At 53.5% G+C, this 22,085-nt stretch overlaps 1 protein-coding gene and 1 long non-coding RNA gene across 2 annotated transcripts in view; one reads left to right on the top strand and one right to left on the bottom strand.

The window, feature by feature from the left end:
• Positions 1-994: 994 nt before the first annotated feature.
• Positions 995-12,305, top strand: LOC107519240. Its single transcript, XM_016161711.2, has 3 exons — positions 995-2,370; positions 2,621-2,687; positions 11,970-12,305. The coding sequence occupies exons 1-3, from the start codon at positions 1,679-1,681 to the stop codon at positions 12,012-12,014; spliced, it is 804 nt and encodes a 267-aa protein (XP_016017197.2). The 5' UTR covers positions 995-1,678; the 3' UTR covers positions 12,015-12,305.
• LOC107519241 overlaps positions 7,582-22,085 on the bottom strand; it is a 145,742-nt gene continuing 131,238 nt past the window's right edge. The window contains exon 5 of the long non-coding RNA XR_004955846.1: positions 7,582-7,859. This is a non-coding gene — a long non-coding RNA (uncharacterized LOC107519241). The remainder of the gene's footprint in view (positions 7,860-22,085) is intronic.

Below are 22,085 nucleotides of genomic sequence, written 5' to 3'. Positions count from 1 at the left end.
GGCTCGGCACTCCTGGACGCCCGGACCACATTGGGTCACACCTCACCATGCTCATGGGGCCCCCGGTCAGCCAGGCTCATCGGCCCGTCCAGAACAGTGACAAGGACGGCGGGGCCCAGCCCAGCAGAGGCAGAGGGGGAGAAGGTGGCACCCACAGACCCTCCTGACCCCGTTCCAATGGAACTCACTTCCAAGACCATCTGCTCAGGCGGGCGCGGGCCGTGCAGGGCGGCTGGGCAGAAACAGCCGGCACCCGGCTGGCCACGTGCTGGCCTCCAGGGCCGGGCGGGTCGGGAGGCCTGGCTGGCCTTCCCGCTGCAGCTGCCGGCGAGGCTGGGCAGCAGGGGCGCCAGGCTCTCGGCACAGACCCTCCCCGACAGAGGTCCCAAGACAGCGGGCAGGGGAGGACCCCATGACCTCAGAGGGTGGAGCCCCTCTGATGTCCCAGACACTCTCTGGCCTTCATGGTGCCACCCAGAGCTCTAGGACCAATGAGTGAACTCAGTGCCCCCGCCCTGGTGGGTTTCCAGGGCCCCCCAAATAACTGCCAAAGCCCCCAACCATCCCCTCGCATCTGCTTGAGCCCCGCTAAGCCAGGTTTGCTTTGGTCACTACGGCGACGCTGTCTCAGCATCAGTCAGAACATGTCACCTGATCCGCATTAAGCCCTTCAAAGGCCTCCTGTGCCAAATTAATGACCCAGATCCCTGTCCCGGGCAGCGGCACACACCTTACCTGTCCCGTCTCTCCCCCTCCCCCACTCTCTCATGCTCTGTGTGTGACACACACACACACACACACACTCACACTCACACACTCACACACTCACACACTCACACACTCACACACCACTGTTGGTGCTTTATTTCCAAAGACTTTCAGTTCTGTGTTTACTTAACTCCTCTACGCCTCGGTTTCCTCATCTATTAAATGGGATACTTAATAGTATTTTGGTCTCGGTGACCCTGAGACCCTGAGGCCAATGTTCAGGAGCAAGTGGCCACTTTTAGGTGATCCCAGAAGCCCAGTGGGATGTGGGACGGGGGGAGGAGCCACTGGAGTGTGCAGTGGTGGGCGGTAGCCTTGTGCGCGACGGGCCTCCACATTGCCTGAGGGTCTCTGACAGTTAGCGTCCGGTGCGCCTCAGGACTGCCCACCAAGGGGCGAGGAAGGTGGGACGTTTGTCCTCCAGGTAGCCCTGGGAAGTACGGGGCCCCCAGCTTTCCAGCCTGCCCCTTGCAGGCCTGCCGAGTGACACAGGAAGCTGTCAGCACGCATGAGGATTGTCCGCGGGGACCCCTGGGGCGGCCTGAAGGAATAGGGTGGAGTATTAATGGCCTCTGCCTTAGTGGGCATTTCTCTCGCAGAATCATGTAAACGAACTGGCATAACACATGTAAAGTGTTTAATACAGCGTCTGGCACATCATAAGTGCTCTGCGAGTCTGAGCTGCAATAATAATAATAATAATAATAAATGTCATTATTACTGTTGTGTTAACTGACGTTATGCTCTCTCTGACCTCAGGACCTTTACCCAGGCTGTGCGCCCTGGGAACACTCAGCTCAGCCCCTTTCCACCTGGTCAACATCTGAACACGCTTCAGGTCACAGCCCAGATGTCACCTCCTCAGGAAGCCTTCCCTGACCTGCTGGATTAAATCCTGTCTCCCTCAGACATGCTCAGAGCACCTACCCTGCCCCCATTAATTCGCCGTTGTCATTTCAGATTTATTTGCACAATTTGTGATTCTTTGCTCACTGCCGGTGTCTCCCGCTGGTCTGCAAGCTCCCTGAGGACACAGGCTGGATCCGTTCTGCTCACAGGGATGTGCCCAGCGTCCAGCGCGGTGTCGCCACACGGGAGATGCCTGAGAAGCAACTGGCGACGTGGAGAGATGAGTCCGACGATCGGCGCGGAAACGAGCGCAGAACGAGCAGGGCACGGCGGCGTCCGGGCCGGATCAGCGGTGCCTGCAGGAGACACCGACTCGTTCTCTCCTTCGGTAACGATGCGTGGACCGCCCATTCTGAGCCTGGGGCAGGCCACGGAAACAGGACAGGGACAGTGCCAGCCCTCACGCAGCTTCCCAACCTGCAGGGGACCTCCATGCAGGGGGCCTCCGTGCAGGGGGCGTCGTGGAGAAGGGGTGCAGAGCCAGGGAGGAAAGGTGTGGCGGGACAAGGCTGTGTGCCCACAGGCCTGCTTCCTCTCCCCTGAGCTCCAGGAAGACGGCATTGCCCAGCCTCCTTGCAGTGCGATGGGGTCATGCGACCAGTGGACTGTGGGAGAAAGCCGTGGACAGCGCTTCCAGGAGGTCCCTAGAAACCTCCCCACGATCCTCCGCAGGCCCGCAGAGCCTAGAGCAGGGTCAGTAAGTGTTCTCTGCAAAGGCCAGAGGGCAAGTATTTTAAGTTCCTTGGACCAGTCTCCGTTATAGCTCCTTAAGATTCTTCCAAGTTCGACTGGTTAACAGGGCAGAGATTTTATGTCTTGTTCACTGAAGAGGCCTGGCACACAGTAGGTGCTCAGTTAATGCCTGTTGACAAGTGAATAAATGAAGGAAGGGGAGAGGGAAAGGCACTGGGTTTTTTAACACACATTTGAAGACAAAATTCAGGATGGACCCAGGAGAGACTACGAATTCCCAGCGGACGCCTTGGTCGCACCAGATCCTCTGCACGCAGGTCAGAGAAGAGAACGAGCAAGTCGCGGGTGTGACCCGGGCCTCAGAAGGCAGCTGGCTCTCGAGTGACCAGCGGCAGGACTCCCGGGACCGAGGACCCCTGGGCCGGACGAGGCGGGCGTGAAGTTGGGGAGAGCCCCGCAGAGGAGCCAGGCTCCGCGGCTGGACACGCCGCGCAGTCCAGCTTTCTGAGGCCGGTCCCCTCGCTGCCCAAGGTCCCCAGGGGCCCCCGGGTCTGCACGACCTCTGCTTTCTGTCCCGGCGGCCTACGCCTCCGTTCCGACGCCGAGCTTTAATTCCGGCAGACTCGCGTTCAATGCCGCGGTCTCTGCTGCTGTTTTCAACAATCTGCTTTTTGTTCCTTTTGCCCCCTGCCCCCTGCTCGTCCCCTTTCTTCCAGGACTCCTTTTCCTCCTCTGTTCCCATCCGGTTACTGTTCTTTCTTACGGCTGCCGTTTCTGCCTTTCGGAATGTCAGTCCCCCCCACCTTACCATCTCCCCTGCCTCTCTCTGACTGCTCTTCCCTCTGTCCCCTATCTCCTCTCTCCCTGTCCCGGCCCGGCATCTCTCTCACCCCGTCCACCCCGAGCCTTCGAATCCGTGAGTATCTGCCTCGCCCTCTTCCCTCGCCACCTCCTCTCTGTGTTTTCCCTTCCTCGAACTGGGTTGTGACTGCCACCTCGGAGGAGGACACGCTGTAAAGCTGCGTGTCCCAGAGGGCCGGGGTGTGATCGTTTTATTTTTGCAACGTCCTTGGATGGATGGAGGTGCTTGCGCAGGGTGGGGATGCGCGCCGGGCGGGAGGGGACCACAGCGACGAATAGCACTTGCGGTTAATATAGGCCAGTTGCCGAGCAGCGTCCCAGGGGTCCCCGTGAGAGGAGGACCTCGTCTGCGGCCGGATCCACAGAGGTGGCCTTGGTGCCACCTCGAGGAAGCTGTGAGGAGGGGCCCTGGCACGGTGGTGGTGGAGGAGACGGGAGAGCGGCTCTTCTGCGACCAAGGCCCCCGGTGAAAGGAGCTCCTTCTGCTCCTCCGGGGGGGCTGTGAGCGCAGGAGGGCCCTTTCTGGGTGCTTCTTTGCGGCAGATCCTGGGACTGCTCCCTAATGGCTAGCGGGGGTGGCGGAGGCTGCCTGATCTCACACAAGACGCACAGCACCCACCTCTGCCCAGCTCCGCCGCTGTGTTCTCGGGCTAACTGCTAAACGTCTCCGGTGCTCAGCATCTTCATGCACAAAATGGGAGAAGTATCGCCCACTGAGGGATCGAGGACACCAGTAAAATGGGGAAGAAACGGCCTTTTTAAAATAGCTCCGCTGTGCCGCCACTTCCATCCCTATCGCATGCAACCTCTAAACCTGTGAGGCAGCCCCGGTTACTCCCACTTCACAAAAGAAGAAATCGAGGCTTACATGTCACGAGGTGAGATGAGATCAGGGATTCGAAAAGGGCTCTGGAGTTATGGAGCAGCTCCTTTCTCCCGCCTCGGGCATCCTGGGGACAGCAGGCAAAATCTTCACTCCTTCGACTGAAACCGTCACGTGCCGCTTCTGCGTCAGGCACCGCGGCGGCGATGGGGACGTGGCCGTGGGCGGAGCAGACGAGGTTCCTGTCCAGCTCACAGTCTAAGAGGGAGGCACTTATCAGAACAAAGCCGAACAAAACCTCACGCGCAAGTAAGAACCCAGGGACAGACTGCGCAGGGGGGAAGGAAACATGGCCGCAAAAAAAACAAAAACAAACAAACAAAAACAAGCCACCAGGGAACCTAATCTGGATAGAAGAGAAGAAAAGGAGCAGCCCTGAGACAGTGAAGTTTCTGTTGCAATCTGAAGGAGGAGCAGGTGTTGCCCAGGTGACGAGCATGAGGAAAGCGTGCTCCGGATAGCGGGGTGAGCATGCGCAAAGGCCCCGGGGCAGGAAAGCGCCCAGCGCGACACCAAAGGGCCCAGAAGGTGGTCAGAGGACCGAAGAGGGAGCGCTAAAGGCAGGGCGGGGCAAGAGGGAGGTCCTGGGGAGACAGGCGGAGCTAGGTTATACAGGGTCAAGGGGGTTTACGTGAAGCTGTTTCAAGGTCTGAAGCAAGGAAGTGACGCGAGCTGATTCCTGTTTCCAAAAAACGCCCCCTGGCTGCCCGCGGAGAAGGGGCTGTGGAGGAGGGAGCAGGAATAAACAGCAGAAGACCCCTCGGGAACATCTGAGCAGGAGAGGACCCGGGCCTTCCCCAAAGAGATTGCTCAGAGCTCTACAGTTTGTAAAGCTCTCTCCTTTGTCACAGGGACATCAGCACGATTGTGCCCATTTGACGGGTAACAAAAGTGAGTCCTTAGGAGGTTAAGGTGGCTTTGTACAGCCTGACTCATCTCCTAAGTGCTGGACTCCGGATTGGGAGCCCACGTGTTTCCATTCCCAGTCCACGCCTCCTTCCTTGCTGTCTGATGGCCCTAGAAGAGTTGATGACGTGAGTCAGGTGAGAGTTCACAGTGGAACCACCGGGCCCTTGAAATGTGCACCCTTTGGGCATCTTTCTTGGTGTTGTGCTCTAACTGAATCTTTCAAACGTGAAGCTTCCTAAATCTTGGTTTCTACATCCGTGAGACGAGGGCGATGACCAGCTCTTCCTGCGGGGGCAATTGTGAGAATTAAGTGATTGTAGAGGTAAAGCACTTAGGAGAATGTCTGGCACACAGTAGGTGCTTAATCCACGTCAGCTCTCCTTTCCGTGCAGAGGACAGGGGGTCCAACCTGCCTGTCCTCAAGAGCCAGCGACACATGCCCATTGTCGTACCACTGGCCGTGGGTGACGGATTTGACACTCAACCCTGCTTCCTGCCCAGCACAAGCTCTGCGCGTCGGCCGCAAGGCTGAATCAGTTCTCTGGGTGAGTCCCCAAGCTCTGGCTACAGATTTACAGAGGAGAAGCCAGTCGCACAGCTGCCCTCTGGCCGGGATGTCCCTGCAGTCCCCAGCAGCAAGCCACCTGTGGCTGGTTCCTGTTTCCATCTCCTTCTAACCACATGCCCAACCCCTGTGTTCAGCCAACAGACAGACCTTTCCCAGGCCCAGGAAACGTGAGAATGGGAGGGGAGGAAGCCTTTTCTCGCCCAAGAGGGACTTCCTTATCGGCATCACGATGAGTCGAGGCTCTCATGGGGTCTCACAACAGTCTAAAGGTGGGTGGCACATTCCTCTCCAGATAGAAGGGAAATAGGGTGCTCAGAGAGGCAGGATAGCTGTCCCCCAGGGGCAGGGATGGTCAGTGGACTCAGAGCCACCTGACTTGCCCTGTGCTCAAGAAGGGAAGAGGGCTTGAAAGACTTGGCGCATCCCAGACTCCAGTGATTTCGGTCTGAAGGGTCCACTGTGTTTAGCATCGCGGCGGCAGCTGCTGCGCTGGCTGAGAGCAGGTGCGTGCAGGTGCGAGGAAGTGGGTCCAAGTGCAGACGAACGGGAAGCCCTGGCTCAAAGGTGCAGCGGGACAAAGTGCTGCGGGGACGGTTCGGGGACGGTTCAGGGTGCCTTTGTCACAAGAACAGAGACTGGGGCACGACTATAAGCCGGCGAGGAAGAGCCAGGTGGAGGAGAGCAAGGCCTTCAAGATGCAGGACTTTGTTTCTGCCGTATCTGGGCCTTTCATCTCGGCCGCCTCGAATCCTATTTGAAAATAGAGTATAAATAAATGATCAAATAATAAGACATTGTTCATTCCCTGCCAGCCAGTGACCTTGAAGGGTCTTAAGAACAGTTTTTATTCTCTCTTGGCTCATTTCAGATTTGCTCCACCGTCAGAAACAGACAAACACTGACTGGGCCCCTGCCACGTGCCAGGCCCAGGGCCGGCTCGGGACACAGAGTCAGAGCCCAGCCTCTGTCCTCAAGAAGCTCACGGTTTGCTGGTGCAGTGGACATGGAGATGAGCCCCAGCGGGACAATGGGACCCACGCACTGAGAAACACACAAAGGCACAAAAGCCATTCAGAAGAAGGAAGGAGCCTCTCAAGACTGAGGAGGGCAAGTGCATCATGGAGGACTTCAGGGAAGAGGCAACACCCAACCAGAGCTTCGAATGACACCAAGGCGCCCGCCAGGCAGACAGAGGCACAGCACACAGAAGGCTCTGCAGGAGCCTACGAGGGCTTTGATGCTGAAGAAGCCCGAAGGTAAGAACAGAGAGAAATGAAATTAAACTGGAAATGGGAGCAGGGGCCAGATCAGCAACCTGGATCACCTGGAGACTTTAACAACACCCCATCCAGAGAAATGAAGCGACGCTCTTCTGTCCTCAGTGTCAGGGAGAAAGCTGAGGATCAGAAGAAAGCTATTAGGGATTCATTCAAAGAGTGTCCGCTGTGTGCCGGGCAGTGTTTCGGAAGCCTGCGGCATGTCGTTGAGCAAAACAAGCAAAGAACTTCACCCTGAAAGATCCGATTCGATGATGTCAGGAGTCAGACAATAAATGGCATCGTAATTCTCCTTAAGTAAATTGTGTAAGATGTCAGAAGGTGGCACTTGCTATGGAACAAGGAAAAAGTAGGATGGGGTATGGGGAATCTGGAGTTTGGGGAGTGGGTGATGAAATCTTAGTGTGGTCAGGGAGGAAGGAGCAGAGACTAGAGGGTATGGGAGTGAATGAGAGTATATCTGGGGCAAGAGGGAGCAGCCAGTGCAAAGGCCCTGAGGCAGGAGTGTGCCTGGTGAATGAGCGGGGGAACAGCCAGGTGACGGGTGGGGCTGAGCAGAGTGGGCATGGGAGAGATGGGGAGGGATGAGGCCAGGTCAGGGAGAGCCCTGGAGGCCTCCTTGAACCTTTGACTTTTACCTGCAGTGAAATGGGGGTGGGGGGAGTCACCAGCCTGACTTGGGCAGAGAGATGGCATAGTCTGACTTGCGTCTTAAAAGAATCATTGCAGCCGCTGAGTTGGGAATGGAGGAAGGAGGCGCCTGGACGGGAGCAGGGAGACCTGCGGGATAGACGCAAATGGGATCGTCCAGGCAGGAGGGAGAGGCTGGTGGTTCACACCAGGGTGAAAGCAGAGAGGAGCACTGCGTTCGGAGTACAGCCTCTCCTGATGGATTCGATGGGGTGTGGCATGGAGAGAGGAGCCGGCGGCGATGACTCCAGGGCTTGGGGGCCGAGCACGAGCACGGGAAAGACGGGAAAGACGGCATCACCTGTAACAACAGAGGAGGAAGTGTCTACCCAACGCTCACGTGGAGGTGAGGAGGCTCGTGGAGGTGTGAGTCTGAGTGCAGGCGAGGGCTCTGACTCCGGGCATCCATGTCTAGGGGGCACTGTTTGTCCCCAAGGACCCAGACAATGGGGATAAAGTCTCCGTTAGTATCACAGAGCCAGGATTATTTTTACAAGGAGCAGGATTAAACCCATATTAATAAGAGGAGTGTATGTGTTTCTTATGTAAATCAAAAGGCTATCTCTGGGAGAATCAAATACTCCTGCGTTTGCCTCGAAGTAAATCAGGAGCCACGAGCCACAGCCACTGCAGAAGGAGAGTCACCACGTGGAACCCAAGCACCTTCCATGTTTCCCCGGCAACACCCCTCAGCCTCGGCTTACGCATCCGCCACATGGGCATGAGCCTCCCCATGAGAGTGCTGGGGAGAGTGACCGTGCTGATGCACATTGCTCTTGCTTTCACGATTAGGAATGTCCTCCCTGCTGTAAAGGGCCTGGCACCTGGGAGGCGCTCGGAACAATAATGATTGTCGCTCTTAGTAACAACACAGAGGATGACGCGGAGGATGGTGAGTCCGGCTCTTCCAGCTGAGGCCCTGGCTGCCTGCCGGTGAGAGCCTGCGGAACCGCAGGACAAGCGGTCAGCCCCAGACGGGGGCCCCTGGACCACGGTGCAGGCAGCGGCAGGGCTGGTCTCCCACAAACACTGCCCACCCACCCACCCACTGACCGAGCCTGCTGCCACGCCGTAACACGGTCAATTAGCGCCAGCTGCGGTGAGCGGCCGCCTGATGCATCTGCCTTCTAGGAGCTGAACCAGGACCCGTCAGCTCAGGCCACGTGACACTCACCAACAGCCCTGAGGCCTGGGAGGGCCAGGCGTGGCCACGCGGTCCACGTGGACCCCGACCTCAACCCACTTCCTGAGGGCCAGCCTGCGCCAGGCCCTGTCCCGAGTGCTTTGCATGTCACAACTCACTGAGACACAGAGAACAGAGGGGTTCCCATCGGGCAAAGAACGGGACCCCTGAGTGGACCTCGAAGGAGGCGGCAAGGACTTAAGTCAACATTCCGGCCCACTCCCAAGATCAGGGGCCCTGGGGGTCAGGGCTGTGAGGTGGATCCAAGATGGGGGCTCTGGGGGGTCAGGGCTGTGAGGTGGACCCCCACCTGCTCATGAGAACTTACAGAAGGAAGAGGCGTCTAAGCCTGAGCTGCATTTGACCAAGGCCCCTTCTGAGAGAGCCCACCCTCGGGCGCCAGTTTCACAGGGGGAGCCGACAGCTCCTGTGCGTTGGACAAAACACAGTCAAGACCATGAGGCGGGGGGTGTGGCAAACAGGCCATCTCTGACCCAGGCTGGTCTGCAGCGGGGACAGGAGGCTGAGCCACCAGGCGGGCGCAGCCCACTGGCTGGAGGCAGTCGCGCAAGGAGGCGACTTTCTCCTAGACCCGACTCCAGAGGATGTGCACACACGGGCACGTGTGCACGTGCACACCCATGCACACGAATGCACACGCGTGTGCGGGCACGGACGCACACGTGCACACGCGCAACCCCGGAGGTGTGCTCCAAGTTTCACGCGAGATTGACACTTGAAAATGAACGGGATTGGAGTCTTAATAACCAAAATGAAATTGTTCTTTTTAATAACCGAAAGCAATTGGGAAATTATGGAGTCGGCCTGCGGTGTTCTGAGGAAACCAGTTGCCCAGCAAGAAAGAGGAAACTCAATAGAGCACAGTGGGAGCGGTTATTAGAAAAAATAAAATATAATGTCACCTTTTCCTGTTTACCCTGCAAGCTGAGACTCCTCACCCAAACCGGCTTCATTAATTACTATTATCGCCCCATTTCAGGCTGGGAGGCTTCTTGCCATCCTCCCAGGACCCAGAGGAAGCCTCTATTAATTTGAGAAACTGATGTGCGAACCAAAAAACCGGTGAGTTGAAGGCTTTCTCGCGGCGGCTGGCTGCCTTTCTCATCACAGAATGTCTGCAAGGGAGTTGGCCAGGCCGAAGGGTCCGAAGGAACGTCCATGTCCGACCGTGCTCTCCTCCCCTCGTAACCTAACGTCGCTCCCCTTCCGTTCTCGGGAGTTTTCACTTCCTTCCAAATGAAGATGGAGCTGGAGAAGGGCCTGGGGACTGGGAGGCAGCAGATCCAGGCTGGAGGCCCAGCTCTGCCATCTACGGGCTGTGTGACCTGGGACAAATCGCTGGCCATCTCTGACCCCTAAGTCTTGGCCTGCGCTGGGAGCCTAACGCCCAGCTCGCTGAGTTTCTAAGAGCAGATGAGAGAGACTGTGTGGGGGAGCCCCCCGCACGTGGTGACCCATGAGACATGCGCATTATTATCTTTAGAAACACTTGTATGACTCCGGCTACCTACCCACGACCAAAACTCGGATCTGATGCTGCAGAAATGGACCCGTTCGTTCATTTAGGCCCAACGGAGGCAGCCGAGTTTATCTCCATCTTCTGAAGAAACAGGAAATCCTCTCCACTCTGCCCTAATAAAAGAAGCTTCCAGATGTTTTTATTGTGTGAGCCCCTATTTCATGCCCAGCTCTCACCAGCTGTTTATGCACCCTGCTCGCGGGTGCCCTGTGATGACAAGTACTACTTGCCCCCACTTCACAGACGCGGCTCACCGGGGAGGCTCCAACAGCAGCTCTGCGCTGTGAGCCGCAGTCGGCCTGCCCCAAGCCCGGAGTGCTGCCTCGCCTCCCTGTCCGCTCCGACGCTAACCGAGGTCTCCACTGGAGTGACCTCCCTCTCTCTGGGAGCAAGTCTGCTCGAAGGATGTGCCACTCAGGCATTTCCACCGATTACCGCAGGATGAGTCTTCCCCATTCACTGATCCTTCTGCCCATGAATCAGAGCTTGTCTTTCTTTCCCCTCTGCCGCCAGCACTTGAGTTTCCAATTTCACCATTAGCTCATGAAACAGTGGCAGCGTTCCCGAGCCTCATTCAGGAAGACTGCACCTTCTGCAGGACGCAGAGGGAGAGCAAGGCGGCAGAGCCCAGGGGACTGGCGTAGCGTCGGCTCTGAGCACTTGCCCTGGGACCACTCCCCCCAGGGCCACCCCAGGGGCAGGACCTTGGGCCCATGGGTGACTCCCTCAGCCTCCACATCCTCACCTATAAGTTGAGGGTCAGCCTCTCTAAACATCAGCAGATACTTTGTGATATATAAATTGTAAAGTACTGCAGGTATGTGAGGGATAGTTACGTATCGTGTAGAAGGAAGGGCTTTGTAAGGGGTGATACGTTGTGCCCATGCCAGGCATTAGTGCTTCTGCAAACGCCAGGGAGCTACTGGGTTGCGCCTTCATGATGTCAAGAGACTGCCCTGAGTGTGACAGCCACCGGGCTTGCAGGGCTGAGACAAGGCAGTAATATAAATGCTCCCTCTTTCGGGTCAAGGATGCCAGGGGGTGTCTAGGGGTCCCTTGGATCCCCAGTTTTAAAGGTTGCTCTTAAATGAGACGATAACGATGAGTATGATTGCCATTTGCCCTGCTAAATGCTGTATCTGCTCCATCTCATCCTGTCCCTGCAGCAACACTGCTCTGAGGGACAGTCCGTCATCCCCTCCACGTGACAGATAAGCAAACCGAGACCCGGTGAGGGAAGAGACTTCGCCGAGGTGCCACAACTGGCTCGCGGTAATCCCAGGGCTCGGAGCTGCCTGCTGAGCCTGAGAGAGCCTCCTCACCTCCGGCTGGTGTGGGAGGCAGGGAGCAGTGGGCGGGCATGGGAATGCGGCTTCTCTGTGCTCGCTGTCACCGCCACACTTGGCCAGTCAGGGCAGGCCCAAGACCTGGTGGACTCGGCCACAATGAGTCACACTCGACCCAGCCAGGGGTGAAGGCCATACTCCAGCATCTGGAAGCAAATGACCCCCATGCCATGATTGGGCTAAACGAGAAGAAAACATGGGATTCCAGATCTCAGGACAACCGGTCCATTTAAAAACGTATCTGACCATTCGAAAACCAAAAGCTGATATGTGTAAAGTGTTGTCAGAAACAACTGGGCTCCCGTGAGTTTGATACCCTGTGGCTTTTGACAATCCCCACAGGCCCTGCAACCCTACGTGTCCGAAGGTCCAGCCCAGGGCGTCTGAAAGTTCACCTGACTGGGTCAGGGGGCCCTGCACGCTGCTCCAGGACCCGTGAACTCCCACTCATGGTGCCCTTGGGTGAGTCTTGGCCCTCTCTGGGCCTCAGTTTCCTCACACGTAAATGAGGTAGTGGACTCAGCAGTCCTCTAAGGTGCCTTCCCACTCTGGGATTCAGGGAGCCCAGCGAGCCTCGTGCCCTGGGTCCGTGGGACCGAGGGAGCGCAAGTCCATGTCATTCTTAAAAATACATTTATTAAGCGCCTTCTCTGTGTCGGCTTCTGTACACGCAGGGCCTCAGACTACCTCAGTTCAACCCGATTAAAGACAACTGGAATCATCCCATTTTGCAGAGAAGGAAGCTGAGCTTTCAAGGTGTGAAGTCACTTGCTCTTTGTGTCACGGCTGGGATTCCCATTTCACAGAGAAGGACACTGAGGCACAGACAGGTGACCACAGTCACACAGGATATAAAGCCCCACCATCTGCCCACAGAGCACGTGAGCTCGGCCTTGAGCCTAGGCTGCGGTCCCCACCGCAAGGCCCCCTGAAGACGCAGGGAGAAAGACGGCAGGAAGCATGCAGGTACCAGGCAGTACCATCAGGGGTGAGAGAGCATCTCTTCGGAGGTGAGAAGCGTCTGAAAAGGGGCTCCCGTCCCAGTCCAGGACAGCCACAGACTTCCCGGAGTGGTGGCGGCCTGGAGGATAAACAAAATTAGCAAGACAAGGGAAGAAAGAAGAGGTCCCCATGTCATGTGTATGGCCCAAGTAAAAGACACATGAGGTTTGGGAGAGCTGACTCTACTTTCCCTGGGGGTGGGCTGGAGCCCAGGAGCAGGGTGAGGCAAGGCCGGCAGCAGACAGAGACGATGCCAGCAGGAGGGAGAGGAAGAGGCACCCTCAGGAGAACAAGAAAAGGAGGCGTCTGCAGACCAGGCGTGGTGTGGAACGACACTCCGTGACCTGGGCCACGGAATTCTTTTATTAAAAAAAAACCTCACGAGCATCACTTTGTGCCCCCTACATCTCTTTTGGTATCATTGCTGAGCCAGTAGTGAAAACGAGGCATACAGGAGGAATGTGAGTTGCTCTAGATAAAATAATAATGAGTAATTTTCTGAGTCAGTAAGAATCCAGGTCTCTCTCGAGTCCTGGACCAAAGCGTAGTTTGAGAATGCCGTTAGCTGTCTGAATGCGAGAGCTAGAAAGGCCATTTTTATTTCTGGAGTCCATGTCCTGAGAGATGGAGAAACAGACCCGGAAGAGCCAGTTACTTGGCCAAAGTCACGGGGCAAAGGTTACTTTGAACGTTACGAGGTCGCTCTCCTATTAAAAGTCTCTGTGATTTTAGTTTCTAGGAATCTACCCTAGTGCAGAAACCATTGTATGCACTAAGATATTCACCTCAGCATTATTTATAATCATGAAAAAAAAAGAAAGGGGAACATCCTTAATGCCAACAATAGGGAAATGAATCACTTTTTTTCCCCGACCACACGTACCCTAGACCTGAGGTTCGTTAAACTGCTCTCTGCTTTTGAAAGAGTGATTGCTATTTTAGGTCTCCAGGTCTTTGCACATATTGTTCCCTCTGCCTCAAATTCCTTTCCTTCAATTATCTATCTCTAAGCTCCTCTCCTCCCTTCAACACACAGCTCAAAATAACCCGGAAAGATGAACGGCGTATCTTTAAATGCCCGGCAGCTACCGCAAGCCTGGGACACAGAACTGCTCGCTCAGTGATCCACTGAATGAAAGGACGGTCCAGCTAATGAAGCAAGGACAAATATGTAGGTCCCTCGACCCTCTATCTAGGGCTATTTACTTCTTCCGGCTTTTCTACCTACCACCTAAAACCAAAAGGCAGATTCCAATGTCTAAATTATACAGTTTGACATGAACTTTTACCAAATCTTTGGCTGATACACTCTCTTATCAGAGCGGCTTCCCTTACCAAGCCACCCCTTGGCTTCCTGTTGAAGCCATGACCCATATGGTCACGCCCACAAGGAGGTATAATAGTCAAAGAATCAACCCAACAACCAAAAAACTCAAGATCACTCAAATTCCCTAGTTACATTCCTCGAGCATCACAAAGGGTCACATACTCTAAATCAACATTTCTCAAAATCTCCCTTTCCATTCCCATCTGCCTTTCTCGTCTTCCCTCATGCTTCTTCCTAACACACTGAAAAATTCCTCCAAGCCCCAAATGGAAGGCTTCTCATTCATTTCCTTCTCCCCCTTTCTTCTTGATTCTCTACCGCCAAAGCTGCCCCCCCCCCAAAAAACCTAATCAAGAATCAGCAAAACCTCACTAGTGGACAGTCTGAAAGGAGAAACCAGAAACTTTCATTCATAGATGTTTGTCCTTTTTAATGGCTTCCTCTTACCCCCCAAAATAAGCTTTATTTTATAGCCTCTTCTTTTAGTCCATTTAACGTTCTGTCTTCAACCTCTTTTCTTCCAGTTTGCAACTTCAGGGGCAATCCACCCGCAGAGTGAACCAAGCAAAAGTCTGCGTCCCAACCTCACTTGTCTACGATCGATGGACACTCTCCAGGCACAAGTCAAAATGGAAGTAGGGCCTCCCGGCCTCTGCGAACGCGGTCCCATTTTACCCAGATAAATGTGGTTTTTGTGCAGGCTACACTCCAAATGTGCTTGTATTGCCAGCCATTTTTTTCCAAGGGAAACATTGTGCTCGAGCACATTTTATCTACAGAATCCATTGAACCTGACATTGTCAAGTACTTACTTGGAACAAATACAAACTAGGAGGGGTCGTGGGAAATACTGAGCAGACGCACTATGAGTCTGACGCGAGCGGTGACCACCTCCTGCACCCCCTGAGCATCTGCCTTGCGGACACTCCTGCTACGCTGGGGTTGTTCAACAACAGAGAAATTCACCTCCTTGGAGGTCACCGGTGCCTGGTCCCCAGCCTGCCACACGGAGAGTCCTCTGTCTACACTGACGTTCAGAACTCGCTAACCACTTGCTTCCTGTGCTTCTGGTCGACCTGGCATTTTATAAGCAGCAGAGATCAATGGGAAAAGTGAATTATCCCTGGTTAGTGACTGATAATAAGATAATAATATTATAACCACCAAAAAACAAAAACAAAAAAGAGTGGAGGTGCTGGAGAAAATGTGGCAAAAGCAAAAAAAAAAAATGAATCAAGTTATGCAAAAAAAAAAAAAAATCAAAAGCGGGTGACTTTGCAAGAAGGTGAAGAGCAGTTAATTTGGCTTCGGAATTAAATTATTCCTCTGGTATAGATGAATTTCACACTGCAGAATGTAGGAAATGTATTTAAATGATCATTGAGCTAATAAATCCAATAAACCATTATAATCTCACTGAGCGATCTTGGTTCTGTTTTGTAAACCCGTAAACGCCTCGCCGCGGTCTGCAGTAGAGCGGATCCCGCCACTTTGCTCACCGCCCGGGCGTGGGCCACTGCGCTCCGGCCCCACTGACCTCCCCCCTGCCCCCCCCCCCGCTGCCCTTGCCAGCCCCTCTGCTTGAGCAGCCTCCCCATCTTCGTTTTGGGTCTCAGCTCCTGCGAGGGGCCTTCTCTGGTCGCCCTCGCTGAAGGAGGACCCCGCCCTCGGGCCTTCCTTCTCCCGCTATCAGTCTTCTCTCTCTGGCCCACCATCCGTGATCGAGAGCAGGGCCGTGGGGCCGGGCAGCTCTGCGACTTACTAGCCGTGGTCCTGGGCAAGTTACCGAATCTTACGGGGCCTCTATTTTCTCATCTGGGATGATAATATCCACCTCATAGGGCTTATTATGGACTGAATTTTGTCCCCCGCCAATTCATATGTTGAAGTCTTAACCCTCAACGAGATCATTTTTGGAGGTGGGGCTATTGGAAGGAGCTCTTATGGAATTACTGCTCAGACCTCTCTCTCTCTGTCTCTCTGTCTTTCTCTGTCTCTGTCTCTCTCTATCTCTCTGTCTCTCTGTCTCTGTCTCTCTGTCTCTCTCTGTCTGTCTCTCTGTCTATCTCTTTGACTCTCTCTGTCTCTCTCTGTCTCTCTGTCTCTTTCTCTGTCTCTCTATCTCTCTCTCTGTCTCTTTCTCTGTCTCTATCTCTCTGTCTCTGTCATCTCTCTCTCTGTCTGTCTCTCTGTCTGTCTGTCTGTCTCTCTCTCTCTCTCTCCTCTCTCTCTCTCTAATGTGAGGACACAGCAGAGAAGGTGGCCCTCTGCAAGCCAGGAAGAGGATCCCCACCAGGAACCAGATCTGCTGGCACTTTTATCTTGGACACTCCAGCATCCCAAACTGTATGCAATAAATGTGCGCTGTTTAAGCCTCCTGGTCTATAATATTGTGTTATAGCAGCTTGAGCCGACTAAGACAAAGCTATTTTGAGGATCTGGTGAATTAATGGATGTAAGGCAATTAGACTAATGCCTGAAACATAATAAGATCTGCGTGCGTTTTAAAAACACTTTTATCGTGGAAGAATTCAAATATAGACAAAAGTAGAGAGAAGAGTATATTAAACCATCGCTGAGTTTCCATCATTATCAATTCACGGCCAATCTTGTTTTGTCTGTACTTCCGTCTATTTCTCTCAAACCTAGTTTATTTAAAAACGAATCCTAGACGTCACATATTTTTATCTGTAAACATTTCAGTATGTATTTCTAAAAGACAGGGACCTTTTATTTTAAACATAACCATAATATCATTATCACACCGAAAAAATAATGAACACGATACCATCGTCACACCTTAAAAATCAAGCTTCTGTCTTGTCCTTGGCCACCACTATATTCCCTAGACCTAGAAGAAGGTCTAGCATACAGTAGGTGTTCAACAAATAGGTGTTAAATCAGCGAACGCCTCCAAGCACCTCAAATATGACAACCCTCTGAGGGTCTCCACACCTCTGAAGCCTTCTCTACTCGGTTGGATGATAAGTCTACTCTGTACGCATTTTCATGGGAACAAATTTTGGCTGGAATATGAGCACTTGATACTTTTTTCAGTCCTGGAGGTGGAGGGCTAAGACCAACCGGGGAAGGAGAAAAGCGGCGGCGACATCCAACAACCACGTCCAGCTCCCGTACTGAGGACCTGGCCCCATGGAAGTCGCTGGGGGCCGGCGGTGACTCAGACACCACTGAACAAAACAATCCCCAAGTTTTGTGTAGCAGAATGAAGACAGAGCAATAACCACGTCCTACGAAGGAGAGGACTATTGGGGAAGAACTTGGCTTTAAATTAGAGATCGGAATGCAGTAAGGCCTCTAGAATCCAGTCCAAACAGGGCTGGTTAGGAAGCGGAACAGAACAAAGAGATCATAACTGGATCGGCGCCTTCACGAGAATCCAACACGTGGCAGCGACGGTATTCTGTTGGAAAAAGAGGAATTGTGTAATTAATGAAACTCGCACAACTAGCTTTCGTTCCTAAGAAAGTCGAAAGCTCATTGTACATCACATACATAAATAAACTCCAGATGAATTAGAGTTAACAGCCAAAAAATTAAAATAATAAATATCTTGCAAAAAATGACAATGGCGGTCTCTGGGCATTAAAAAAAAAAAAGAAGAAGAAAAGCAAGTCATATTTAAAGTGAGAGACATTTTACTCCACAAAATTACTTTTGTGGCAACAGTAGCATTTACCAAGTCAATATTAAAACAAGAAATGTGAATACAAAAGTATTTATAATGGAGATGTCAAATAAAAAGTGAATCTGTATAGTATACAAAGAGCTCTTACAAACTTATAAGAAGTGAATGAGGAGGTTTGGAGTCAGGAAAAGAAGACGACCTGGCAAGACACGGCACAAACCTAAACGGCCAACGAACAAACGGAAAGATGCACAAGCTCACTGGTTGTACAGGAACTTGAAATAAAAGTCACTATGAGATTTCATTTCACTCCCATCGGACTGGTAAATAATAAAAACAAAAATACTACTAACACCTACTGCTGGAGTGGATGTGGAGAAATAGGAGGCTCATGAATTGTTGGAGAAAATGTGATGTATTACAGCATTTTTGGAAAGCAATCTGGCAACATCGACTGACATAAAAAAAAATACATATACCCTTCAATTGAACAATCCCACTCCTGGGGATCTAGTCCATCAAAATAAATGCTCAGTTAGAAGGATTTATATACAAGAATGTTTATAGCGTGAGGGAGGAGGGACAGGAAATAAAGTGAATACCTGTCAATAGACGACCAAATGAAGAATGGACAGTACTTCTCACTATGAAATATTATACTGCCATTAAAAGAATGAATCAGAGCTATTGCGGCTGAGTCGGAGAGTGTCCCATGAGTGTTGCTGTTTGAATGACAAAGCGAGATGCAGAAAGGGTGCCTCCTATGATCCAAATTTGTGAAACAATAGCCCAATGCCCCACACGTGAATGCGCACATGGGTAGGTGCAGGGGAGTGTGCACGTGTGAATATTAGCTGCACGGCTATTTCGTTTGCAATCACACAGACACGCAGAAATACACAGATTTGTTAAGGTGGGGATGATGGGAGTGGGAAGGGGATATGCATAGGGAGGAAGGAGACAGACCAAAGAGGAAAAAAAGACCGAAAAAGGGCTGACATGTGTAGCATTATTTTGGTTATGTCCTTTTGCAGATTATCTCCAAGTCGGTCTACGCAGAGACACAAAGGGAGGTGTGGGAGAAGGGACGGCACTAAAGAGAAAGAAGGGGAGTGTGGCCAGAACTCACTCACCTGTGGCGGGGGCGGGGGGGTGGGGATGAGGGGCGGGGCCGGGCAGACGGATGAGGTCTCACAAACAGGCGTAGCCCTCACTAAAGGTTCAAAGCAGGAAGATGCTACCGTCTCACATCGTTCCCGAGCACTCGGTCTGGACCACACGGTCCTAAGTGCTTGGTAAAAAATAATCTGAGGGAGTCGTGATTATCTTTCCCATTTTTCCAGGTGAAGAAATTGGGGGCTCAGAGGGGAAAACACCTTCTCCAAGGTCCTTAGGACTCTAACCCAGTCTTCTGACTCCAGACTCCAAGTTCTTTCCATTCCCGGGTTCGGTCTGGCCTGCACAGCTAAAATAATCCTCTTAGTAGTGTGGGGACAGGTGGGGGAGGGCACCTGAGCCCCACGGCCCCATGGAGCCCAGAAAGAAGAGAGGGCTCAAGAAGGGAGGAGGCAGGTGACCAGCCGAGCCTCTCTCCACTCTGGGGTCCTGATTATGTACTGGTGGGACTTTGCAGACAGGCAGAGCTGTGTGAAAACCTTGAGTCTGATGCTTGCTAGCTAATTGCCTTGGCACGTTCACCTTGCCCCCCACCCCTGAAGCCCAGTTTCCCCAAAGTCTTTGCAGCATGAAAGGAGGAAGTGCCCAGCGCACAGCAGGCAATCCACAAATTGGAGGCTCCACAAACTTGAGAGCCTCGGGGCTGGAATCCTGACTCTATCATGTATTGACTGTGCGACTTTGGACAAATGGCTTAACCTATCTGCGCCTCAGATTCCCCATCTGTAAAATGAGAGCCAGGCTTGCCAGGAGAACTAAATGAGTTCACACGATGCGATGTGGACCTTGCACACAGGCCGCGCTCAGCAAAAGTCACGGGAACTGGAGAGTCAACAGAATCCCCCCCCCCCCGCCCGTCTTTAAAAAGAATGCGCTGCTATGACCACTTTTCCTCCTCTTCTCTCTCCTTCCACCTGCCCCCAGCCCCGTGTATCAGCAGACACATATCGAGGGCTCGTTCTGTGCCAAACTCTGCGCACGGTGCAAAGGCCGTGATGATGACGAGCATGAGGGACAAGGATCCAGCCTCTCAGAATTCAGGGCTTATCAGGAAAGATGACGAAACGTCACTTGCAGCACGAGGAGGTGAGACTCATGGGAAGGAGGTTGGTGTGGGGGCCCAGCTAGGGCTCCGAGCCGGGCCTGGTTGGGGTCCGGGCTCCACCGCCAGCCTGCGGAAGCCCGTGTGTCCCTCCGGGAGGCTGTGGGCTCTGAATTCCAAGCAGGCCTCGGACGGGGTCGATATGTTATTGCACATGAGTTACTTGGCTCAGAAAACAGACTGCCCACGACTTACGGGAGTCCCCACTGACACTGACGGGGCTTCCGGTCCGCTTTTGAAGAGGAAGATATTCTAGGGAAAGAGGAACTTGACACCCTGCAAAACCCATCTGGGTTTTGGGAAAGTCTGTCCCTAATCAAGCCTGGCCCGAGCAGGGCGCGGTGCCGGGCCGCATCTCGTAGGCGCTCAGAACGCGGCTACTCTCCCTGCCCACCAGGAAACGCCCTTCGCCGACTTGACCATTTCTGTTAAGGAGCCAGGTCGGCCATTTGTAAAGCTGGGGGCACACGTGCAGAGCACAGCAAACCACTGGCAATGAACGCTTACCAAGGGGAAGCCCCGCTCCTGAAAGGCAAGACGGTGGGAGGCAAAGGCAGAGGGCCCCTCCTCCCTGAGCCCTTCCCCGCCTGCCACTTTGCACACCGCGCCGCTGCCACAGTGCGGACCTCCCCCCATCACTCCACACTCAGTCCTTGGTTTCTGCCAATGACAGACTTGGTTTTGTTCATCTTTGTAGACATCGAACAGAGCTTGGCACACAGTAGGCGCTGTGCTCGATTCAAGGTCCGCCCTGATCTGGCCCACTTCCCTTCCAGCCTCGTCTCTGCCAGTCGCCCCCTGGCAGGTCAGCAAAACAGAATCACCTGAAGCTTCCACAAATGCACCATGACTGCAATCGAATAGTCGACTGTGTGATCACGTACTCAGTGTCTGCCTCCAGGGCATGTGTGATCCCAGTCTTGTTCACTAACGTGCCTTGAGCACATAGTAGGCGCTCAACAAACTTTAGTTGAGTGACTGTTTCACATCCCCCATCTCTGGACCTACTGTCCCCTCTCTGCCTAGAAAACCCTTTGCTCCTTGTCTTCCACTCATCTTTCAAAACCCAGCTCGGCTGTCACTAACTCCCAGAAGCCCTTGCTGAACACCCAGGTGGTGTTACCTGCTCTCTTCCCGGCGCCCCCTGCGCCTCCCGCTGTCCTCTATCCACTATATCAAGGACCGCTCGCAGGTCTCTCTCCACTCAACTGATCGCTTCTGAAGAGGAACCACGCTTTTTTCATTTCCATATTTTATTCAAAGCACATAACGCCCAATAGGAACTCGACATGTAGCTAATATTTATTTAGGGCTTACTGTGGAAGAGGCACTGCAAGTACTTCTTTTATTGCATTTAATTGTCGGAACGGCACCTTGAGGCAAGCGATGCTGCCCCATCTTCCAGACAGGCCGGCTGACACGTAGGGATATTTGGTCACCCGCCTGAGGCCACATGGCTTGGAGACATCAAAATAGGGACCTGATCGCTGGAGGACCCACCCTGCATGTGGTCCAGACTTCAGCAACCCCCGCTTCTTGATCGACTTTAAATTCACATGGAGAGGAGTGTCCTCCCTTTTCCTTCCTACTTGTCACCTCTCCAGGTTCTACCCCCCACCCCAGGAGCCTCGGAAGCCCCCCTGTCCCTCGCGAGATGTTCCAGCCAGGCCGCTCACATTTCCTTCTTCCTCACGTCCACTGCGGCTTCTGCTTCCCTCCCTGCTGACCCAGGGCTTTTACCGTGCAATCCGTGCATACTTCATTGGTACCTACTATGTGCCAGGCGGGGAATATAATAGTAACACAACTGCGCCCCAACCCTTACACGACCAATCAGAAAATAAACACATATGTGAGGTCAGGGGTGTTGGTAAAAGTTAAAGGGAAAAATGAAGCAGGCAAAGAATGAGCGGCGGAGGAGGGATGAGTGGGCTACCATACTGGGCCAGCGGGGCCTCTCTGAGCGGTTAGCTATGGGAACGAGTAACTGATCCAGCTGCTGGAAGATAAGCATCCCAGACGGAGGAACTGAGATGCAAAGGCCCTGAGGCAGGCGTGGGGCCCTGGGATCTGCGAACTGGAGTCTGTTTCGGCTGGAGGAGAGGGAGGCAGGGAGGGAGAGAGTGCAAGAGGAGGGGCTGCGAGGTGGCCGAGCCTGGCCGTGAAGGACATTCGGGACCCGCGCTCTGTCCTCGCCCAAAC

The sequence above is a fragment of the Rousettus aegyptiacus genome, unplaced genomic scaffold (assembly GCF_014176215.1).
Source record: "Rousettus aegyptiacus isolate mRouAeg1 unplaced genomic scaffold, mRouAeg1.p scaffold_m13_p_2, whole genome shotgun sequence".
Taxonomy (NCBI): Eukaryota; Metazoa; Chordata; class Mammalia; order Chiroptera; family Pteropodidae; genus Rousettus; species Rousettus aegyptiacus.
The sequence above is the reverse complement of the archived record's forward strand: the minus strand, read 5'-3'. Positions and strand labels throughout refer to the sequence as shown.

Coding starts and splice junctions, on each gene's coding strand:
- LOC107519240 (XM_016161711.2), top strand. CDS start 1,679: ATGCTCAGAGCACCTACCCTGCCCCCATTAATTCGCCGTTGTCATTTC. Junction 2,371..2,620: donor CCCGCAGAGCCTAGAGCAGG/GTCAGTAAGTGT, acceptor GACAAAATTCAG/GATGGACCCAGGAGAGACTA. Junction 2,688..11,969: donor ACCAGATCCTCTGCACGCAG/GTCAGAGAAGAG, acceptor CAATCCCCACAG/GCCCTGCAACCCTACGTGTC.